Source organism: Amblyomma maculatum, unplaced genomic scaffold (genome assembly GCF_055883805.1).
Source record: "Amblyomma maculatum isolate TAMU_Amacu unplaced genomic scaffold, ASM5588380v1 scaffold_20, whole genome shotgun sequence".
NCBI lineage: Eukaryota > Metazoa > Arthropoda > Arachnida > Ixodida > Ixodidae > Amblyomma > Amblyomma maculatum.
The window spans coordinates 2481743-2506798 of NW_028146745.1; the positions used below are offsets into that span (position 1 = coordinate 2481743).

General features: G+C 42.9%; 1 protein-coding gene across 1 annotated transcript; it reads right to left on the reverse strand.

Moving 5' to 3' along the window:
• Positions 1–6489: 6489 nt before the first annotated feature.
• Positions 6490–13519, reverse strand: LOC146171525 (uncharacterized). The gene is made up of 4 exons (XM_084586492.1): positions 12097–13519; positions 10623–10880; positions 8870–9130; positions 6490–7403 (listed from the first exon to the last, which is right to left on the reverse strand). The coding sequence occupies exons 1-4, from the start codon at positions 13328–13330 to the stop codon at positions 6592–6594; spliced, it is 2565 nt and encodes an 854-aa protein (XP_084442618.1). The 5' UTR covers positions 13331–13519; the 3' UTR covers positions 6490–6591.
• Positions 13520–25056: the final 11537 nt, after the last annotated feature.

The following is a 25056-nucleotide window of genomic DNA, read 5'->3' on the forward strand; positions in this document are numbered from 1 at the left end:
CCGCAAAAGGTGCCTGAATCGCGAGGCTTCGTCATGACGACGGTGGGAGCTGATGGTGCCGCTGAAGGTGTCGCGTCGGATGGCATAGTGATAGTACCAATCTGCGGGCCACTACGGAGATCTAGGTTAGCTACTTACGTACTACCCAGCACCTCCACCAAATGTTAAGGAAAGTACACAGTGGTAAACGCTAGTTCACTGTTAGACGCACATGACGCACCGCACACCACAGAACGAAGTCAGCTAGGTCTGAGCGTCGTCTTCTTCCCTACTTCACATCAGCACGTCGTCGTCGTCTCCATACTGTGCTCCGTAACAGTATTCTCGCACTATGTATTCATGTGGTGTTTGCTCTTTTCGGAAGACTGTCAGTGTGAGATCACATTTTGAGGTAAGGTTGTGCCATGGTGACAATGGACACTGTCTCTGAGCTACTTTTGAAAGTGCATCCAGAGTTTCTAAATATTGACATGTTTCTTCAAGGCGCAGTAGTAGGGCCTGATTGAATGTGGTTCGTTTATGAAGAGTGTTCTGAAGAGCACTTTCTAACTAAGGGGTAAAAGAGATGAATTGGTAGAGATCTTATTTTCAGAATGTATTCACATGTAAGCATCATCCTGCTGTCTGCAAGAGGGGGGAATTTGTTCCTACGTAGATGCATTTAATGGGAGATGTTCTGATACACCATTACCCTACTGAAAAATTGTAATGAGAACCGTATGATATCAGTATGAGATGTATGAGAATGGTATGAGCAGAATGAGATTAATATGAGAGTTAATGAGTTTTTTATGAGCCATATGAGTTTCTCATTTGAATGTGAATGAGTAACACTCATACTGTCAATGAGAAGAATGAGAATCTCATAACTCTAGATGAGAACTATGAGGCTCTCATTGCTCTCATTGGCTGTATGAGTGTCACTCATTTATACTTGGTATGAGGACTATGATTTTCTCATATGCTCATTACACCATATGAGGCCTCTCATTTGCTGGCACAAAGCTCTCGTTAATGAAAACTTCTCATGTTGTAGAAGTACTTATTCCAGTTATACGAAGGTATGGTCGAGACTTGGAACTTTGTCAACGTGACGTAATTGCTCACTCAAGTTAAATTTAAGGCTATATGATGCTATGCATTTCATAGTTAATTTATTCTGAATATATATATATATATATATATATATATATATATATATATATATATATATATATATATATATATATATATATATATATATAAACTGCAACAGAAAATTAGGTACCCCTCATTCATATTTATCAACTCGCATATAATAAATACAAGTGAAATATGTTAAATTTTTGAAAATTGACTATTTACAAATAATTAAGTAGTCAACATTTTAATTTGCAACCCGCTGCTGCATAACTGTGACACAATTGACAGTGACCAAGAGGCCAGCAGAATGCAATGTGAGTGAGTGTGCTTGTTTCCCTCCCCTGCTTCTTTTTCATTTTATTAAGCATATGTATAATATATATAGCACGACAATGCAACTCCAAAATATAGCAAGCAATTGACTGCATGCGTGGTGTGTGGCAGTACAATATCTTGAAATCCTTTCAAGCATATATAACTTCTGACTAGAGGGTATATTTCCCATGTTCATGCAAGCAAACAACCTTGTATATAGTGGCTTATATTTTTGCAAATGCAGTTTAGGTCACATCACAGAATGTTGCTCAGGTGTCAAAATTTTCCAATGACATCGCAAATATATGCTAGTGCATGTATACATAGCATTTCATTCATCACTTCCCTTTGTGCCTCATTTGGTTAATTGTACAAGATCAAAATACAAACTGGTATTAGGACAAAACCTACAGCTTTTGTACAGCAGAGCTAGCTGTCTGCAAAAATTCAGAACACATTTTTTTATTTATTGACACTTTCCATTCCACCAGGAAATTGAGATTATCATGCATATACAGAGAAAGCCATAAATAATCAGTTAAGAGCAAGAAAAATTATTTGATATCTAGACTGACTGCAACTGACAAACCTACAGCAATTTGCCTCAAATAACTAAAACTGAAAGCTAACTCGCCATGCGTAAAAATACATATCTATATAACGTAATTATTCTATACTACAATATGGTGACCTTTGTTGAAGACAAAAGGTTGCAATAATTAAGAACCATGATAATTTGCAAGTTAGTGGTAATACGGCCTCACCAAATTGAATCAGAGGAAAAATTGTGATGCATGTGTAATCGAATCAAGTTTATTTTCAACATTTCTACAATGGCTTCCATGGCAAAAAGCTGTGGACACAGCTTGACTAGACCAGATCACCATTCTGGCATAAGTGATATTACATATACACAGCATAACATTTTTAAAAAATTGCACAAATGTAAGTCGGAAATACTAAAACTATTACAAGTACATGCACTCTGTTCCAACTTGTTTATGCTATAAAAAGAAAGTTAAATATAGAACTGCTCTACTAACAAAATGACTAAAGTGCTATACACTGAGATCCAGGAAAAAAGGTAAACAGTATAAAAAACACCCGTACATACCCCGCAAATTCAGTAACATAATTTCTGTAACAAATATTGCAAGCAATGCTTTGTGGGTTGTGTAAATGGAGCCAACAAAACATGTTTTCTTCTTAGTCAGAAGAAATGGTGCACTGCATATCAATGCTTTGCAAAGTAATTTTGTGCATATGGTCACTGCATAAAAGATTCCTCAGATAACCTGATCCAATATTTGTGACTGTGATGTAAGAGCCCACAATATCTTTAGGAACAAGCGTTTGAAAAAAGGAGCAGGTTTATAGACAGTAATCATAAATCTACTGTGTACCAACTAACAAATTTCGCTAATAGTTCATGAGTTAAATGACAGAATGACACAAATAGCTCATGAGTTAAATGACAGAATGATACATCAGCAATGTAGTCGACAGCATTTTTCCCAAGCCTAATTAGGCTTTTAGAATGCTAAAAAGGTACCACTTAAGTAGTACCTTTTTAGCATTCGTGGCCTACATTAACGTGCAGAAAAGAGGGAGTGAAAGACTTGGTTTAATGTTTACTGAAAAAAAAAATGCCTTGAGATCGATGTGATAAGCCACCAGCACAAGATAACTTTTCCATCAATTGCTGAATATATGCATCCCAAATGCGTCCAAAATATGCATCCCAATATGCATCCCAAATATATATGCATCAAAAAGCATAATAAAACTACCCTTAGAGCCTTGTGCGATTTTATATCGAGCAGAAATGTGCCCAAGTTCAGGCCATCATTCAAACTTTCTAGCCTGCTTTTTGAAGCAAACATTATTTCTGATTTCTTAGAATTTATTCCACTCGTTTTGCTTAAACGTGCAAGCAAGTTGCAGAAGATGCCTATCATTGGCACTATGCAACAAGTAGAAAACTGTTATCTAATCTGAAAAACAAGCTGGTTAGTCTACAAAACGAATTTGGTATGCCTGTCAATACTTTCGTCATTTAAAAAGATGTTATACATAAAAAGGTCCTAATCTCCCTCCAAGAATGCCGCATGGTATTTCTGGAAATGATGACAGACTACTACACTATCAATTACTTTACTGAATGCACCTTGCAAGATACAAATTTTAAGAGCCAGGGACATGCAACCCAATGCCACGCTGATGTAAACATTCAAGGAGAACAATATGATTCTGTCAAATGCTTTACTATAGTCTACAAGCACTTTGGCTATCAGTTTGTATGCCTCTATGTTTTTAATTTATTTCCTTTTGTGTCAAAAAAGTAAACTGTACTGCACCCATTTCTGAACCCGTGTTCACATTCTGAAATAAATTTGTGATCATGAAAAAAGCAGTCGATTCAGGACAAAATCACTTTTTTTAAGGCCTTTTGAAAAGTTGGCTGAACTGATATTCGTCAGTGGTTCTCGGCATCATTTTTGTTATCACTTTCGTATAACACACTTTTTGCATATTTCATGCAGAAGGGGAAACAGGCTGTCTGCAATGCAAGGCTATCATGAACATATTTGATGGGTGGAAGCTGGATATTATTTATGTTTGTATCTTTACTGCTTTGATCATTAGTGATTGTTGTCAGTCAGTATTAGTCAATGTACTTATGTATTACATGTTAAAATTACCTGCTCGAGCCTTTAGTAACAAGTTCACCGTGCACAGCCATCTGAAACTAATAGGCGGCATAGCCATACAAGGACTGAGTGCATCAATTACACTCTTCCACATTCAATCAAGACATATTGACACATCTTGAAGCAGCTGTGGAAATATTGCACCTTAGCTTTCCTCAACTGTGACGCGAGGTGGTTGTGTATTTTCTTTAACTGCACACACGTTAATGGCAACAAAGTGAAAACCTTATTTTTCTTTCATTTACCTGTTCAATGCCGATTCAAGGTTTTCTTATTTATCTTTGTGGCATAACAAATTTAATTTTCAAGCGTGCATTCTAATGCTGAGGAAGTATGGCCTTAAATGTAGCATGTGCATAATGTACAGTATTTTCTGGAAAGCCCAACTTCAGTCGCTGCTAATAATTTGATCCCAATATTAATCCAGACTTCTGGCAGTTATTCTTTGAAAAATGAACTTAGAACAAGAATGTTTGTTTTGCGCAGCTACGTCTAAATTTCCTCTCCTCTATTTTACAATGCAAGCCAGATACTGACAATTGACAGTCTAAACCACTATCCCAACTTCCTCTCATACTTCCTCATCTAGGCTTCATGCCTACTCAACATCTGTGAGTACCACTTGAACAGTGCCAAAGTGGACAAACTGAAACAGCCGTCAGCAGATTCAAGCTTGGCAGCAAGCAGCCTCAGAGACCGGTAATTGAAGGAGCTAAGCACGCACATCACCAACTAGTTGGATTAAAGCATGCAAACACTTGCACTGCAAAGCGAGCAATGTGCCTGGCATTGAAAATAGAGAAGGCATTGGTCTGATTAATCCGTGAAAAACAGACAGTGATCACTAAGGCTGGCTGTGATCACTCAGGCTCGCTACGGTTTCTAGTGTGTTACCATGAGTAATAGTTACATCCAAAGCAGATGAAGTAGTTCTCGTGGCAAGTTGGTGTTTTTTATCAAATTTTGAAAACTGCAATTTGTCATTTCTTTTTCAGTGCAATAGAAGAGGCAATGCTTGAAATTTAATTAATGTTAAAATCTTCATCAAGAACCAGTTGCAACTGTTCAAACGATGCATATTCAAATGAGTTATCCAAAACTAAAAGTATCACCTGAAGGAGGTTGATATCTGACAGTCAAAAAAGAATTCTCTTGCTGTACACAAAGTTATTCATAATCTCTGGTTGGTGAGGGTAAATTGGGGCACTTTGTCACTTGACAAACTATCGTAAAAGTGCATGCCAAAAGTACCAAAGCCATGCATATACTGGTTTGATCACTCAAAGAAACATCATAACCAGTCAACCACATTCATAGTTGAATGCATTGCACGAAGTTTCAGTCACCTTAATGTCATGTCAAAACAAAAACAGATCAAGTAAAAGAACAAATTCAAAATGTTTTTGCTGCAGAACAGGTGTTAAAATCAATAACAGACTATTTTACAGCTGGAGGTCTAACAAACTGTTGAGAATAGATCTTAGTGGGATTTCACTTGCTTAGATTTGCAAAAGCATACACAGAATGTGAATTACTATGCCATCAACAGATATGCCAAGATTTTGCCATTTGTGTTCACACAAACCACCAGTGATGAATTTTCTTACATGCAATAGCAGGTTTTCAGACTCGGACACAAGTGTTCGTTGGTGAACATCAGAGGGCTTCTTGGAGAGCTATCTGCCTCCATCCAAATAATTCCCGAAGCAGAACATGTAATGGCACTAGAATGAAAAAAGTGACGTAATCTTCAAAGCCTGGCAGCAATCAATATACAAAAGCTAGTGAGCAGCTCACATTGGAAAATGAATATATCCAACTATGGCACAAAATATGACCACTGATCCGAACAAGGAGGTGGGGTTAGGGGGGCAGTGCCAGGAGAATCAAAATGGAGCATATTTTCCAGGCATACCAGCTTACTAAGAACACTCTAGAGGAACCTGTAATAGTTGTGTCTTGCCAGTACTAAAACAATGAGGACTTTGCAGCAAGTTGTAGAAGGAAAAATGTTGAGTGAAATGCTAAGACATCAGAAAGCAGAACGGGCTATGAAACAAATAAGAGTTGAGGATATTTTAAATGAAACCAAAAGTAAGAAATGTATGGGCAGGGCACGTAGTGCAAAGAAAAAATTCCAAAGAAAGGTAAGCTGAGTAGGAAGGGTAAGATTAGGAATTTTTTGCAGTAATTGGGTGGAAGCAGATGACTAAGGATAGGATCAAATGAAAATCACTGGCAGAAGCTTTAGTTTTACAGGAGACAAGATTGGGCTCACACAGAAAGCATATAGCACAGTAACAACAGAGGAGAAGCAAGGACAGCATAAGTCCTTGTCCTGCCCTTGCCTCATCCTCTGTTGTTACTGTGCTGTGCTTTCCGAGCGCCGAACAAACACAACCAAACATATTCTCTTCTAATGTAGGTCTGATGAAAACTGTATTTAGTCCCGCTCGATAAGGTTCGGCAGCGTACAAATGTAATTTGTGCCCTCATCAGCAAAATCAATGAGCAAACAGGGCATTGAAATACTAGCTGGTTCGAGAATTGCACAGGTAGTGAATGGTGAGAAAAAGCACTGTTTAATATGCGGTGGAAAGCTACTAGCTCCATCAAAATCTTCAGGGAGACACAGCCTCTGGCACAGTAGTAGTACTCTGCTAGGTGTCTCAGCATCTGCACCAGAAGCAACCAGTATACGACGGACCACAAAATATGTGCCATCAGATGTAAAAATGGCAGAGCTATCACTTTTCTTTGCCTTCTTGTAGTTACGACTGTGGATTATTGTTCCTTTAAAACTCATCCTGTAATATTCACTAATGCTGTCACCATCCCCATCCACCAAATGATTATTGACTGCTTCTGCCTCTTGTGGCAACAAGCATGGACTAACTGGTGCTCCAAACAGGTGCACCTCTCCCACCCTGGTTGCCTTTCTAGTTTTCCTGCCTAACAATAAGTCTTCACAAAAACTCTTTACGTGAAAAGGCAATGACAGGAAGCTTAGAGCAAGTTCTAATTCCTTTTCGGCTACTACCCTTTCCAAAATATGCAATGGAGCCCCTTTTGCTGCTTTCACCATCTTCACCAGCTTCCCATTACCAGACTCGAAAGGGAAAGCTGAATTGGCCCACAATGGTCCCAGGTTCCTGACGCTTGTCACAAGGTGCAACAGCTGATGAATATTAAACTTCATGAAACGTGGTCCATACAGTCCTGTAGCCCTAGATGCGAAGGTTTGTAGCAGTTGCTCTGAAAAACAAAAGCATATAGTTGATCTATATAGGACCATCTCTCATACTATAAACCTCCAGCTTGCAACGTTCAGAGTGTACCACATCTATTTAGACATCAAGCTAGTAAAAACAGGAAAGACCATGCTCTTTGAGAACATCCAGTGGGCACTAGATATCTCATTTCCTCACAAAATTGCATTTGAAAATGGTGCAGCAGTTCCTTAAATCAGTGAATGTCTCGTCTGCCTCGAGGGAAACTGCGTAGGGAAGTGACTCTTTTGCCCCACCTTGTACTGAATAAACAATAAGCCTTACTGATTTTTTTTATAAACAGCCTGCACTATTACAATCAAACCACCACCATTAAATCAGCAACTGCAAGTATTTTAAGCAGCCAGGTGCAAGCTCATGTACAAGACTGACAAAACCTGTCATTTAAGGATGGCCTTTATAACCACAGCTTTTTGCTGTTGACCACTATGCAGCTGCTTTTTTTCCACTGACCTTTGTAAATTTGATGTTTCCAGTGTAGAACAAGAACACTCAGCTTGATGCAGCCTACAATGTAAAATCAATTTTGGCAAGATAGTATAGGATAGTCTGCATATAGCAACAATAAATGACCCTATAGGTGTATTCAGGTGCAACAACGTGATACTGAAGCCAGTGGCAGTGCATGCACAGCATAAAAACAATGTCAAGTAAAATAATAAAGGAAACAAAAGACAATAAAAATGAGAAAACGCAGGTGGAGTGAACAAGATGGTGCCTGTAAATGAAACCTAAGGACACCCAGAGGCATGCACAAATCCCCTTATAGTCCTGAAGTGCTCAACATTTTTGAAATGTAAACTTTATTATAGACCACAATTAGGGAGAAACCAATGAAAAGACCTTTCAATCTATATATTGCCATGGACAATAGGGCTAGACGTGCCTAAAAAGACAGAGAGAAGCTGTACCAGCAGCCAGCGTTCCACACACAGCACGCGAGCAGACTTCAGCGTCTTTTTCTCCCAGGCACCACCTAAAAATCTCGGGAACACCAGGTGGCAATATCATGCCAATGCTTTTCTAGCAGGTGCCTCAACATTGTCCTTCACAAGCAGTTGTGTTTCACATTTCACCAGCTTTCTTGTACACAAGCATGAATGTGCTTGTATATATTTTCAAAACATTGCAATATCTGTGGGCCTAAACTGTAGGCTCATATAATCTTATTTTTGCTTTTGCTTAATATTCAGAACATAAAAATGATATCAACAGCTGAGCTAAAAGATCTCAATGGATGCCTCTCTCCTGAATATCAAGGTGACAGTTTGCCCTACTATGTATCAACTAATGAGCACTAGTGAAAAAGACTTAATTTTAACTTCTCATAGCTTCTCTACATTATTGTCTCAACCATGCTTAACAACTCCCCCCATTATTACTCCAATGTGATCATAATAGATAAAAATAAACAAACCATGTTGTACATACCTGCACGTCTGAGATGTGCTGATGTAACTTCTGTCAGCAAAAGATTGAAGATGGCTTCTACCAGCAAGGCTGCATGCTTCCAGTAGCGCAGAGGAAGAATCCCATATGATGTCGGCAGCATATAAAAAAGGAGCCAATTTTTCCATTCAGCTGCCTTCCAGAAACATCTGTCGACAAGAGACCTCGGCAGCCGGGTGAAAGAGTGTGGTGGTCGAATACTAAGTAGCCGCTGGTCCAAGGAGGCTGTAGTGGACGGAGAGCCTGCAAAATAAAGGCATTCAGCATGGCTGACTGCAACAGCAGCCCTTATGCTCTATACCAAGGCTTGAAAGGCACTAGCAATGAGAAGCTGTACTCAAATAACGGTGATAAGTACTACATGCTCTGCTTTTGTAGTATCATCATTTGAACTGCTTGCTACACTACCTTACAAAGTTGCAGCCAGGTTAAGAAATACAGACTAGTCAGGACACAAAACCTGACAATATAGATACTTGATGTTGCCAACCCTTCTTTCTTATTTTTTTTTTTTGTTCACACTGCATAAACCAAGGGAAAAGAGCAAAAGGTAGTTTCCAACCTGACAATAGCCTGCTCATCCCTAACAAAATCAAACTTATGCTATGCACTAAAATACTAAAAAAATCCTCTTTTCAGAGCCTAGCATTCTTCAACAAATTAGAAAATACAAATAAAACACGTCAGAAGCTAGTCTCAGAAAAAAAAAATAATAATATATTTTAAAGCCACGCTAATATAGCTCTTGATTTCTGGGTTAGACCATGTGACAAAACAAGGTTGTTCTTGTGAGGATCAGGCGACTTTTAAAACATCTTCCAAACGATCAAGTAAGTATATTATACATTTCTAGTGCAAAAACTTGTGTATACCACATGCTTCTCTACTGTTCTATCAGTGCAGCAATGATACACCAGAAGTCTCCTATGAGCGTGCTGCACCACACAAAAAATGTGTTATTGCTTACAATGCCACACTGCAAGCTGGAATTATAAGCTCCGCTACTGAGCAAGCAAGATATATCAATTTTAAGATCACCAACACAACTGCTTTTGCTGCCATGTTTGCGGACAGGAAGCACGCTGCACTTTCTGTTAACACAGTTACACATGCTGCAGGGTGATATCATTTATTACTTTTGCCAGCACAAAAAATACGACTGATTGCAGCAGGCACACATCATGAGCTGATGTAGTAGAAGCTCTGCAGATTCTGCAACCCACTTATTCTCATCAATGCCTCAGTTCCTCAGCATGGATAATGCTACTGTCCTTCTCACAACAAAGGAACACCTCTGGCATAGCACACATGCTCTCGTCCCTCAGTGTGCGGTGACCCTCCTCCCAGTCTTACTCATGCAGAGGAGGTTATGCTTTGGTGAATCCGGGTCGGGGTTGCCCTCACTGAGGCGTGGGCTCAATTTCAGTACTTATATCTCTGCCAGTGGTGTCCCGTCTGCCACTCTAAAACCACTGAGTCACTCCACTCCACTTGCCGTGGGTTTGTCCAGCACTGAAGTCAACAAGAATCCGCCACCTGGCAGCAGCGAGCCTGCTGCCGAACAACTCATCCTCATATATTCGCCTGAACTCAGGGGCCCCACCACCACTCTTTCGACTTCAGTCAATTGGCTCATTTATTTAACCTTTTTTTTCTTCGTCAACTCCCTTTATGCTTTGAGGTAATAAATAATGTTATAAAAAATTTTAGTGGACAAAGAAATGTGTGTACATACCCATGTAGAAAAGCTCGCTGCAGTTTGCAGAGTTCAGCCAGAAGTCAGTAATTTGCCTCGATGCTCCAAGCAGAACACAATGCATATAATCTACAGCTTGGCTTGAAACAATGTCAAACAACCTCAAATTGAGCAAGGGTGATGGCCCCTTCACACCATTTATAGGCATATCTAAGTCTACAGAAAGCTTGACGTCATCAAGATGTCGTTCTAGCGTCCTTGCAACTAAATTGTTTGTCTCCAAGTAACGTGGTGCACCTGAAAAATGAGGATGTCAATAGACACCATTAGTTTAACATACAGAAATATAAAAAATTCAAATGAAAATGATTTTTATGGCCTCATACTGAATTGACTATGTCTTTAAATCCAAATGTGCAAACATGTGGAGGACAATAAAAAGAGTAGAACTCTTCTGCTGTCCATAATTGTTAGAACTGCAGTACTGCCAGAATGTATACGTATGTACAGAGATGTTTAGAGAACATTCTCTCAGCTGAGGTGTTTTCACAGATAGGACAGGTCTCATGTGAAAGTAGACATGCTGTGTGTGCAGATGACCATGTGTTTTGCATTGTAAAGCTGATCAAGGGTCTTTACAGCCAAGAATGATTAATTACCAATAAATTCTGAATTTTCCAACTTTTTCTTAGACTCCAATGTTGCTCTTTCACTATATATGCGAAACATGGCACAAAATTTTACCCACTTATGAGAAAGCGTAACTCATAAAAAAAAGCTAATAAACTTTTAATCTTTTTTCTGGACTGATAAAGAAAGTCTAAATTTTGAAATATTTCTAAAATATACTTCTTTTCGATTATCGATTTCAAACCAGTGCTCCATTTTTGCCCCTTTAAATTAAAAAAAAAAATACAATAAGATTTCCCTCAATTTAAGATATGAACTATAGGTCACACATGGAAACCACAACCTAAGCACTAAAAGCGTTACATCAAGATCAAATTTAGCACAATGTTTCAGTACAATTACAGGCTTTTCAATGTGAAATATGACAGTGCTGTTCCTTTTTTACTCGGTGGCAAACACAGCCTAGTATCACAGCAAAGTTAGCCAGCAGTTGTCCAGTGTCGCATATCCTAGTTTCTTTATACTCCTGAGCTATAGTTAATCCACACCTAATCAACAACTAGCAAAAATCTTCACAGAATGATGCATATATGTGCCAGTGACAAGATATGGTGCTTAACATCTAGAATTAATATGGGGCATTAAGATGATTACAAACACAGCTAGCTGCCATTTCCTCGTCTCTAAGCGTATGCTGTTTCCTAGCACAGTAGAAGCGACACAGTGCACTTATGTTCAAAAAATTTCTATATGTAATTAGGTATGGTCACTGCCAAGTTACGAATGTACCATGCTAGCAAGCAGGTCGACAGAAGCTAACAACGGCATAAATAGCATTGCACAAACATTTCCAGTCATTTCTTTTTACAAATAAGGATCATACCTTCTGCTTGTTCCGCACAAGTGAGGCACCAAGGACAACCAAATTTTCCATTGAATTGCGTGTGGTTAGCAATTGCAGCACGGGCTGGGGCATCAACACAGCAGCAGATGGCATGGACTGCAGAGATAATCTGTTGTTCCCCGTACTCCCACACAATCTTTCCAATTTTTGCTACTTCTTCTACAAACCTATCTATGAAGACATTCATGTTCGGGTGGTGAGGACCAAACCAAAGTCCTGCAAACAGGACATTTTGGTGGCGTAGTTTCGGAGGCAACTCATTTAGAATCAATTGAATGGGCCACACTGAAGATTTGAATGATTTAAAAAGGGGGCTCCCATCGGTGTTGAAAGTTACTGTTACGTCTTGCCGTGATATCTTCCGATTGTGTCTTAATTTTCTGTATAGTGCTGCACTTGCTATATCGCGCACCGAATCTTCTTGGAGTGCACTTTCAATCTCCTCCATTTGGCGATACAAGGCATCTTTGCAACGGCTAACAGTTTGGAGAAGCTGCTGCTTTATATTCAGTATAGTGAAGAAACATCCCTTTTCTTTAAGCTGTGAGATGTGAAGATCCTGATCGCATGTCTCGCAATGCACGTCGTTTAGCGCACTTTGAGCGCAGCAGTTGCCGCAGTCATCACAGTAGTAATGGTGCCTAACAGAGCTATTCAACTGCGGACTCCATAGCTTCCTTAGCAAATACTTGCTCCGCGGAAGCAATTTGCCAGAACACCCGAACAACGCGTCTATAAGCTGCAACAGCCCGTCAACTGTGTCCCACGGAAGGCCATGCGCGACAACGAAAGCAAGGATCATCACGAGCGCAGCGGCTTTCGTCGTAGTGGAGCCGGGCAGGGTGGCAGTGCCGTACTCGTCGAGCGCCACTTTCAGCGCTTGGCTGACATCGGATGATTGGAGATTGTCTGCTCCGTCTGCTCCGCCACTTGCGTCATCGCCGCGCACAGGCGTGTAGCTGCCATCTTCGCCTCCATGGTCCAGATTTTCATCGCATGAGCTCGCCGTGTGCTCAGTATCACATGAGCTTGGCAGGCGCTCTGTATCAATATCCTGTGTAGAAGGGGCAGCCGGGGGGTCACTATTTTGTACAGCTGCAACCCGATCGTTCATCTTCAGGCATCGATAGCGGCGCGTTGACCATGGGACAACAAACGGTTCGGTCTCGAGGAGGTAGGATTTGCGTTTCCTCTTAGGCGAAGGATCTTCCATTTCCTGCTTGTAAAGCTAAACAAACAATAGGGTATCTTGCCATTCAAAGCAACAAAGCCCAAAGGTGGTGGTAAAGAAACGTGCCGAAGGAGCGCGAGACGAACTACGAAAACAAAGAAGCTAACGGAACTTGCCCAGTGAGCAACAATAACTTCCATGTAGGTCTGTCAAAAATTACGAGTTTACAGATTGTCCGGCCATCTAGTGAATTAAGATATAACTATATTTAAGAAGGTTTAGAAGATAATTTGTCCAAAAGAAGTTAAAATCTCACTCATTGGTTGCACAAAGATGATTACTTAACTTGAAAACATACCGCAAATAAAGACAAGGACGACACTGATGTAGACCGGACGTCGCTGCGCGTGGAAAGTTAACAGATTATTTAGACACGGTACGTAATAACCTAGAATTTGGCTGGTTGTGGAAAAAAAATATACGAGAGAAAACAACGCGGCTTATTTATTATATATCCTGGCGCCGTCTTTACGCGGGCATTCATTGTGGGTATGTCATGAAGCGAAGCAAGCTCTCTTCTTGTGGGTTTACAAGGGTTGTTGCAGTTCGAGAAATTGAAGCCCAATGAAAAGACAGATGCATATGAACGTGCCGACTGGTCGAACCACACCACTACCACTAATTGATATCACGATATAGTCACGATAAGGGGAGAGGAGAGCTGAAAAAAATGAAATCAATCAGGCGGGTTTAATTCTGCTGAAATTTATAAGACGCGGTTTGGAATGCAAGGCTTTCATTTAGCATTGAGAGACTGCCACACAGTTTAATTTTAAAGCGTTGAATACATTTATTGGTTCCTGAGGAAAGCTATAGAGAGGTGCAGCTGGCTCACTTCTCTGGGGACACCTCTACACGCACATTTATAACGGCATATAATTGGAGGCAGATAGGCGCCATGCAAATGTATTTTTTTTTTCGTGCATGCATACCTGAACCGCGCCGTAAGGAAGGTAGCAGTGAAAGAAGATAGAAAATGCGCGGTATAGTAGAGGGTTCAGAATAATTTTCGACCACCTGAGGATTCTTTTAACGTATAGTCTTTGTCAAAATTGTGCAGCCCAGGGGGTCCGGCTCTGAGCCACTTCGTGCGGCTTGTAATGGATCTCCATGTGTTTCATATTATCTTGATGGTGAGATTTGTTGCGCTACCCACACCAATGGGAAGGGCCTCCACTAATGCTAAATCAGCACCACTGCACAGCTCGGAAGCAGACCCACCGAGCTCTACACTTTTGACAAAGGCTGTACATTGACATCGCACAGCACTTGTGTTTCTCCTCCATCGGCTACTGCATATGTTCCCAAGGATGCGGGATCGAATCCCGGTCGCAGCGGCCGCCTTTCAATGGAGGCGAAAAGCAAGGCGTCCGTACGTGTGCTGTGCGGTGTCAGTGCGCGTTAAAGATCCCGAGGTAGTCGAAGTTACTTCGCAGCCATCCACTACCGACTCCCTTTCTCTCTTTCCACTTTCACATCCACCTAATTCTCCCGTCTTTTACGGCCGCTTAATTGGTCCAGGTGCCCATAGAAACCTGACAGATACTGCGGTTTTCCCTTCATGTGAACCAATTTAATTCGGTAATTTGAAGACAACGTCAAACGCGCTTAGAATAAGTTCGAGCATACGTACATAAATACTAATACTTTAAAGAACACGGATGTGCGACTGGTACACTGTTCGTCTGCACCTCTCCTCGCCCATCCGTGCTCGTCTTGTGCCCTCTGGATTCATGTTGAATCCTCCTCAAATCAGCCTTTTTTATTTCAGCCTGTAATTAAGGTCGTATAGACAGCCATATTTCAATTCCAATCTATATAATCCACGAAAAATATTTGTAGAAAACGCTTCACTGGAGGAGTACCGTAGAAGCAACTGTGGAGGTCAGATTCGACATAGTCCTGGTATTATTAAAATTTAAGGAATTAGAGGGGATCGTACGCTGCTGAACCGAATGTGGAGCGACAGCTTTGGCTGCGGGCGACCAAGCGATGTATCGCACACAACCCGCTGAAAGCATCAAAGTTCACCGGCGTTCTACGCAGAATCCAATTTCAGGCCCGTTATGAACGTGCTTGCGTGGCATTGGTGTAACGTGAATTCAAATGTCATGGCAGGCTGATTGTAATGTCACCCTCCCACATGAAAGGACAGGCTCGAGTTGGCACTCTTTCAGAAACCACGGACACTGACGCTGAAGGCTCGAGCTGGTAGCTAATAAAAAAATAAAATAACAGCAAATTGGCAAAATCCCTATCCCTATCGCCTATCCATCGCTGCATCCAAATTTTTAGCTTTATCTATCATTCATATATATACGCAGCCATTCACTAGTCATTTATTCAACGGCAAAGCTTTCGCCCATAGCTTCCTCAAGCGGAAGTACGCGAGAGCGCAAGAGCCTTGTGTCGCAGAAAAGCCGGTATCGGCGTTGTCCGTTGTAACACAAAAATGCACAATGAATGAAAGAAAAAAAAAGTGAAAAACGTCCTCCGTGAAACACTACTGCGTAATAAACGGTTGTAAACGTGTAAGTTTATTTCTATATGCAGGGATTTTTTTTTCTTTTTTTACGATACTGGCGGCTGAGAAACCGTAATGTTGCATTGCAAGAACTGCTCACTTATCATCTTCACCTGCAGACAACTGATCGAGAACAGGCGGGATGAAAAAACCCCCTAAGATTACTTTCTAGAGGGGACCAGGGGCTTCCACCATATAACCATTGCTTCGTTTCGCGGGGGGGGCCTCAAGTTGTAAACGTGTAAGTTTATTTCTATGCAGTTTTTTTTTCTTTTTTTACGATACTGGCAGCTGAGAAGCCGTAATGTTGCATTGCAAGAACTGTTCACTTATCATCTTCACCTGCAGACAACTGATCGAGAACAGGCGGGATGAAAAGACCCCCTAAGATTACTTTGTAGAGGGGACCAGGGTCTTCCACCATATAACCATTGCTTTGTTTCGCGCGCAGGAAGGGGGGGGGGAGGGACCTCAATTTGTAAACGTGTAAGTTTATTTCTATGCAGTTTTTTTTTACGATACTGGCTGAGAAACTGTAATGTTGCATTGCAGGAACTGCTCACTTGCCATCTTCCCCTGCAGACAACCGATCGAGAACAGGCGGGGTTAAAAGTCCCCCTAAGATTACTTTGTAGGGGACCATGGGCTTCCACCATATAACCATTGCTTTCTATCGCGCGCAGGAAGGAGGGGGGGGGACCTCAAGTTGTAAACCTGTAAGTTTATTTCTATTCAGTTTTTTTTTACGATACTGGCGGCTGAGAAAGCGTAATGTTGCATTGCAAGAACTGCTCACTTGCCATCTTCACCTGCAAACAACGGATCGAAAACAGGCGGGGTTAAAAGTCCCCCTAAGATTACTTTGTAGGGGACCATGGGCTTTCACCATATAACCATTGCTTTCTATCGCGCGCAGGAAGGAGGGGGGGGGACCTCAAGTTGTAAACCTGTAAGTTTATTTCTATGCAGTTTTTTTTTTTACGATACTGACGGCTGAGAAAGCGTAATGTTGCATTGCAAGAACTGCTCACTTGCCATCTTCACCTGCAAACAACCGATCGAAAACAGGCGGGGTTAAAAGTCCCCCTAAGATTACTTTGTAGAGGGGACCAGGGGCTTCCACCATATAACCATTGCTTTCTATCGCGAGCAGGAAGGAGGGGGGGACCTCAAATTGTAAACCTGTAAGTTTATTTCTATGCAGATTTTTTTTTTTTACGATACTGGCGGCTGAGAAAGCGTAATGTTGCATTGCAAGAACTGCTCACTTGCCATCTTCACCTGCAAACAACCGATCGAAAACAGGCGGGGTTAAAAGTCCCCCTAAGATTACTTTGTAGAGGGGACCAGGGGCTTCCACCATATAACCATTGCTTTCTATCGCGCGCAGGAAGGAGGGGGGGGACCTCAAGTTGTAAACCTGTAAGTTTATTTCTATGCAGTTTTTTTTTACGATACTGGCGGCTGAGAAAGCGTAATGTTGCATTGCAAGAACTGCTCACTTGCCATCTTCACCTGCAAACAACCGATCGAAAACAGGCGGGGTTAAAAGTCCCCCTAAGATTACTTTGTAGAGGGGACCAGGGGCTTCCACCATATAACCATTGCTTTCTATCGCGCGCAGGAAGGAGGGGGGGGGGACCTCAAGTTGTAAACCTGTAAGTTTATTTCTATGCAGTTTTTTTTTTTTACGATACTGGCGGCTGAGAAAGCGTAATGTTGCATTGCAAGAACTACTCACTTGCCATCTTCACCTGCAAACAACCGATCGAAAACAGGCGGGGTTAAAAGTCCCCCTAAGATTACTTTGTAGAGGGGACCAGGGGCTTCCACCATATAACCATTGCTTTCTATCGCGCGCAGGAAGGAGGGGGGGGACCTCAAGTTGTAAACCTGTAAGTTTATTTCTATGCAGTTCTTTTTTTTTACGATACTGGCGGCTGAGAAAGCGTAATGTTGCATTGCAAGAACTGCTCACTTGCCATCTTCACCTGCAAACAACCGATCGAAAACAGGCGGGGTTAAAAGTCCCCCTAAGATTACTTTGTAGGGGACCATGGGCTTCCACCATATAACCATTGCTTTCTATCGCGCGCAGGAAGGAGGGGGGGGGGGGAAACCTCAAGTTGTAAACCTGTAAGTTTATTTCTATGCAGTTTTTTTCTTTACGATACTGGCGGCTGAGAAAGCGTAATGTTGCATTGCAAGAACTACTCACTTGCCATCTTCACCTGCAAACAACCGATCGAAAACAGGCGGGGTTAAAAGTCCCCCTAAGATTACATTGTAGGGGACCATGGGCTTCCACCATATAACCATTGCTTTCTATCGCGCGCAGGAAGGAGGGGGGGGGACCTCAAGTTGTAAACCTGTAAGTTTATTTCTATGCAGTTCTTTTTTTTACGATACTGGCGGCTGAGAAAGCGTAATGTTGCATTGCAAGAACTACTCACTTGCCATCTTCACCTGCAAACAACCGATCGAAAACAGGCGGGGTTAAAAGTCCCCCTAAGATTACTTTGTAGAGGGGACCAGGGGCTTCCACCATATAACCATTGCTTTCTATCGCGCGCAGGAAGGAGGGGGGGGGAACCTCAAGTTGTAAACCTGTAAGTTTATTTCTATGCAGTTTTTTTTACGATACTGGCGGCTGAGAAAGCGGAATGTTGCATTGCAAGGACTACTCACTTGCCATCTTCACCTGCAAACAACCGATCGAAAACAGGCGGGGTTAAAAGTCCCCCTAAGATTACTTTGTAGAGGGGACCAGAGGCTTCCACCATATAACCATTGCTTTCTATCGCGCGCAGGAAGGAGAGGGGGGGACCTCAAGTTGTAAACCTGTAAGTTTATTTCTATGCAGTTCTTTTTTTGTACGATACTGGCGGCTGAGAAAGCGTAATGTTGCATTGCAAGAACTGCTCACTTGCCATCTTCACCTGCAAACAACCGATCGAAAACAGGCGGGGTTAAAAGTCCCCCTAAGATTACTTTGTAGAGGGGACCAGGGGCTTCCACCATATAACCATTGCTTTCTATCGCGCGCAGGAAGGAGGGGGGACCTCAAATTGTAAACCTGCAAGTTTATTTCTATGCAGATTTTTTTTTTTACGATACTGGCGGCTGAGAAAGCGTAATGTTGCATTGCAAGAACTGCTCACTTGCCATCTTCACCTGCAAACAACCGATCGAAAACAGGCAGGGTTAAAAGTCCCCCTAAGATTACTTTGTAGAGGGGACCAGGGGCTTCCACCATATAACCATTGCTTTCTATCGCGCGCAGGAAGGAGGGGGGGGGACCTCAAGTTGTAAACCTGTAAGTTTATTTCTATGCAGTTTTTTTTTACGATACTGGCGGCTGAGAAAGCGTAATGTTGCATTGCAAGAACTGCTCACTTGCCATCTTCACCTGCAAACAACCGATCGAAAACAGGCGGGGTTAAAAGTCCCCCTAAGATTACTTTGTAGAGGGGACCAGGGGCTTCCACCATATAACCATTGCTTTCTATCGCGCGCAGGAAGGAGGGGGGGGGGACCTCAAGTTGTAAACCTGTAAGTTTATTTCTATGCAGTTTTTTTTTACGATACTGGCGGCTGAGAAAGCGTAATGTTGCATTGCAAGAACTACTCACTTGCCATCTTCACCTGCAAACAACCGATCGAAAACAGGCGGGGTTAATAGTCCCCCTAAGATTACTTTGTAGAGGGGACCAGGGGCTTCCACCATATAACCATTGCTTTCTATCGCGCGCAGGAAGGAGGGGGGGGACCTCAAGTTGTAAACCTGTAAGTTTATTTCTATGCAGTTCTTTTTTTTTACGATACTGGCGGCTGAGAAAGCGTAATGTTGCATTGCAAGAACTACTCACTTGCCATCTTCACCTGCAAACAACCGATCGAAAACAGGCGGGGTTAAAAGTCCCCCTAAGATTACTTTGTAGAGGGGACCAGGGGCTTCCACCATATAACCATTGCTTTCTATCGCGCGCAGGAAGGAGGGGGGGGGGGAACCTCAAGTTGTAAACCTGTAAGTTTATTTCTATGCAGTTTTTTTTTTACGATACTGGCGGCTGAGAAAGCGGAATGTTGCATTGCAAGGACTACTCACTTGCCATCTTCACCTGCAAATAACCGATCGAAAACAGGCGGGGTTAAAAGTCCCCCTAAGATTACTTTGTAGAGGGGACCAGGGGCTTCCACCATATAACCATTGCTTTCTATCGCGCGCAGGAATGAGAGGGGGGGACCTCAAGTTGTAAACCTGTAAGTTTATTTCTATGCAGTTCTTTTTTTGTACGATACTGGCGGCTGAGAAAGCGTAATGTTGCATTGCAAGAACTGCTCACTTGCCATCTTCACCTGCAAACAACCGATCGAAAACAGGCGGGGTTAAAAGTCCCCCTAAGATTACTTTGTAGAGGGGACCAGGGGCTTCCACCATATAATCACTGCTTTCTATCGCGCGCAGGAAGGAGGGGGGGGACCTCAAGTTGTAAACCTGTAAGTTTATTTCTATGCAGATTTTTTTTTTTACGATACTGGCGGCTGAGAAAGCGTAATGTTGCATTGCAAGAACTGCTCACTTGCCATCTTCACCTGCAAACAACCGATCGAAAACAGGCGGGGTTAAAAGTCCCCCTAAGATTACTATGTAGAGGGGACCAGGGGCTTCCACCATATAACCATTGCTTCCTATCGCGCGCAGGAAGGAGGGGGGGGGACCTCAAGTTGTAAACCTGTAAGTTTATTTCTATGCAGTTTTTTTTACAATACTGGCGGCTGAGAAAGCGTAATGTTGCATTGCAAGAACTGCTCACTTGCCATCTTCACCTGCAAACAACCGATCGAGAACAGGCGGGGTTAAAAGTCCCCCTAAGATTACTTTGTAGAGGACCAGGGGCTTCCACCATATAACCATTGCTTTCTATCGCGCGCAGGAAGGAGGGGGGGGACCTCAAGTTGTAAACCTGTAAGTTTATTTCTATGCAGTTTTTTTTTACAATACTGGCGGCTGAGAAAGCGTAATGTTGCATTGCAAGAACTGCTCACTTGCCATCTTCACCTGCAAACAACCGATCGAGAACAGGCGGGGTTAAAAGTCCCCCTAAGATTACTTTGTAGAGGGGACCAGGGGCTTCCACCATATAACCATTGCTTTCTATCGCGCGCAGGAAGGAGGGGGGGACCTCAAGTTGTAAACCTGTAAGTTTATTTCTATGCAGTTTTTTTTTACGATACTGTCGGCTGAGAAAGTGTAATGTTTCATTGCAAGAACTGCTCACTTGCCATCTTCACCTGCAAACAACCGATCGAGAACAGGCGGGGTTAAAAGTCCCCCTAAGAATACTTTGTAGGGGACCAGGGGCTTCCACCATATAACCATTGCTTTCTATCGCGCGCAGGAAGAAGGGGGGGGGACCTCAAGTTGTAAACCTGTAAGTTTATTTCTATGCGGTTTTTTTTTACGATACTGGCGGCTGAGAAAGCGTAATGTTGCATTGCAAGAACTGCTCACTTGCCATCTTCACCTGCAAACAACCGATCGAGAACAGGCGAGGTTAAAAGTCCCCCTAAGATTACTTTGTAGAGGGGACCAGGGGCTTCCACCATATAACCATTGCTTTCTATCGCGCGCAGGAAAGAGTGGGGATGACCTCAGGTTGTAAACCTGTAAGTTTATTTCTATGCAGTTTTTTTTTACGATACTGGCGGCTGAGAAAGCGTAATGTTGCATTGCAAGAACTGCTGACTTGCCATCTTCACCTGCAAACAACCGATCGAAAACAGGCGGGGTTAAAAGTCCCCCTAAGATTACTTTGTAGAGGGGACCAGGGGCTTCCACCATATAACCATTGCTTTCTATCGCGCGCAGGAAGGAGGGGGGGGGGACCTCAAGTTGTAAACCTGTAAGTTTCTTTCTATGCAGTTTTTTTTTACGATACTGGCGGCTGAGAAAGCGTAATGTCATTGCAAGAACTGCTCACTTGCCATCTTCACCTGCAAACAACCGATCGAAAACAGGCGGGGTTAAAAGTCCCCCTAAGATTACTTTGTAGAGGGGACCAGGGGCTTCCACCATATAACCATTGCTTTCTATCGCGCGCAGGAAGGAGGGGGGGAGCTCAAGTTGTAAACCTGAGTTGTTTATTTCTATGCAGTTTTTTTTTACGATACTGGCGGCTGAGAAAGCGTAATGTTGCATTGCAAGAACTGCTCACTTGCCATCTTCCCCTGCAGGCAACCGATCGAAAACAGGCGGGGTTAAAAGTCCCCCTAAGATTACTTTGTAGAGGGGACCATGGGCTTCCACCATATAACCATTGCTTTCTATCGCGCGCAGGAAGGAGGGGAGGGGACCTCAAGTTGTAAACCTGTAAGTTTATTTCTATGCAGTTTTTTTTTACGATACTGGCGGCTGAGAAAGCGTAATGTTGCATTGCAAGAACTGCTCACTTGCCATCTTCCCCTGCAGGCAACCGATCGAAAACAGGCGGGGTTAAAAGTCCCCCTAAGATTACTTTGTAGAGGGGACCAGGGGCTTCCACCATATAACCATTGCTTTCTATCGCGCGCAGGAAGGAGGGGGGGGGACCTCAAGTTGTAAACCTGTAAGTTTCTTTCTATGCAGTTTTTTTTTACGATACTGGCGGCTGAGAAAGCGTAATGTCATTGCAAGAACTGCTCACTTGCCATCTTCACCTGCAAACAACCGATCGAAAACAGGCGGGGTTAAAAGTCCCCCTAAGATTACTTTGTAGAGGGGACCAGGGGCTTCCACCATATAACCATTGCTTTCTATCGCGTGCAGGAAGGAGGGGGGGGACCTCAAGTTGTAAACCTGTAAGTTTATTTCTATGCAGTTTTTTTTTACGATACTGGCGCCTGAGAAAGCGTAATGTTGCATTGCAAGAACTGCTCACTTGCCATCTTCACCTGCAAACAACGGATCGAAAACAGGCGGGGTTAAAAGTCCCCCTAAGATTACTTTGTAGAGGGGACCAGGGGCTTCCACCATATAACCATTGCTTTCTATCGCGCGCAGGAAGGAGGGGGGGGCCTGAAGTTGTAAACCTGTAAGTTTATTTCTCTGCAGTTTTTTTTTACGATACTGGCGGCTGAGAAAGCGTAATGTTGCATTGCAAGAACTGCTCACTTGCCATCTTCACCTGCAAACAACCGATCGAAAACAAGCGGGGTTAAAAATCCCCCTAAGATTACTTTGTAGAGGGGACCAGGGGCTTCCACCATATAACCATTGCTTTCTATCGCGCGCAGGAAGGAGGGGAGGGGACCTCAAGTTGTAAACCTGTAAGTTTATTTCTATGCAGTTTTTTTTTTTACGATACTGGCGGCTGAGAAAGCGTAATGTTGCATTGCAAGAACTGCTCACTTGCCATCTTCCCCTGCAGGCAACCGATCGAAAACAGGCGGGGTTAAAAGTCCCCCTAAGATTACTTTGTAGAGGGGACCATGGGCTTCCACCATATAACCATTGCTTTCTATCGCGCGCAGGAAGGAGGGGGGGGGACCTCAAGTTGTAAACCTGTAAGTTTATTTCTATGCAGTTTTTTTTTTACGATACTGGCGGCTGAGAAAGCGTAATGTTGCATTGCAAGAACTGCTCATTTGCCATCTTCCCCTGCAGACAACCGATCGAAAACAGGCGGGGTTAAAAGTCCCCCTATGATTACTTTGATTGCTTTGTTTCGCGCGCAGGAAGGGGGGGGGGGAGGGACCTCAACTTGTAAACGTGTAAGTTTATTTCTATGCAGTTTTTTTTTACGATCCTGGCGGCTGACAACCTGTAATGTTGCATTGCACGCACCGATCACTTGCCATCTTACCGGCAGACAGCCGATCTAGGAATCAAGGAACCCTTCTGAAAGCGCGTCGGCGCGTACTTTTCAATTATGTGTCCATGATGAAGCTCGTTTAACTTTTGAGCGCACACTATTCTTGCATTGTTTCAATTACGCCATGTGCAGAATAAATGACGTTTAATAACAAATCCTCAACTTTGCACTGCGTTCAGGAAAGCAAGAAGGGAGGGAGGGGGGGGGGGACGATGCGTACTACATATGCAGTCACTCTAGCCGAGACCCTTGCGTTAACAAAGGAAGCAATGGCAGGGAGGGGACGCATGCAAGCTAAATCGAAATTAAACACGGGTATCTTAGGATAACTGAGGACTACAAAAGGAAAGCCGTTAAACATATGACGGATTGTCTAAGTTAAATAATATTAAAAAGAAATGTTGAGCATGGTGAGGACTATCACCATCAACTGTTTCAAAGGGTTGACGCTCTTAACATCCATACGTCCACCCATAAAAAATAAAAGAAAGGTTGAGCATGGTGAGAACTATCACCATAACCCGTTTTAAAGGAGACGCTCCTGACATGTATCCATCCACCCAGCTTCACCTAATGCAGAACCCTGAGCACGCCTATGCCCGCACCAGCTGCTTAAGTATCGCTGGTGTGAAAGGAAAGATTTTTTACCGTCTACTTGAGGCTTTTACTTTTAAATAATTAAGGATCAATCAATAAGGTACGTGCTAGCGGCTCTAGGTTAGCCGATCGTGTGAATTTTGAGGCGGCTGTGCGCCGCGAGAAGCTCGCGCCTGCTTAATTTTCACGGAAACTTGTGCTGAGAATTATTTCCATATTCCGGTTGGTGACCGTTGTCACGTTGCTTTACACTATTTTTTCTCGATTGTAAGCTGCGATAGGACAGCGCACTGCTCCGTACGGGGAAACGCGCGGCCCGAGTGTTATTAGAAGCGATTATTATTTTCTAATGTTCCTGCTATGCAGAGCGCCGCTAGAAGGTGGAGCGCTCGTCCTCCTCAGGCGAGAAAGCAAGAAAATGCGCGCCGAGACGAAGCACAGCGGTCCTACGTAGACTGCTGTTACGTGCAAAGGAGATCCGTGCTAGCGAAACTTCGTTCCGCGGCGTGCGTTATAAAATAAAAATACGAAATAGAAAGCTACACCCCATCACTTCCATCGCTCTCTTCGTCGCTTCCCCACCGGAGATCTCGCGCGTCCTCGCTCAACGAGAGCGGGGAGAGAGAGAGAGAGAGAGAGAGGAGGAGCGTAGGACCCGTTCCAGCTCTCTCCGTTAGGTTCTTTCTGTTGCTTTGTGGTTGTGCGCCATACCGCTTCTTTGCTTTGTTGCTGGT

Bases quoted from the DNA above. Each gene is read 5' to 3' on its own strand.
- LOC146171525 (XM_084586492.1), bottom strand. From the start codon at position 13,330: ATGGAAGATCCTTCGCCTAAGAGGAAACGCAAATCCTACCTCCTCGAG. The intron at 10,881-12,096 runs GTATGATCCTTA...CTCATTTTTCAG, and splicing joins TTGTGCGGAACAAGCAGAAG to GTGCACCACGTTACTTGGAG. The intron at 7,404-8,869 runs GTATGTACAACA...TTTGTTTTTCAG, and splicing joins AGCACATCTCAGACGTGCAG to AGCAACTGCTACAAACCTTC.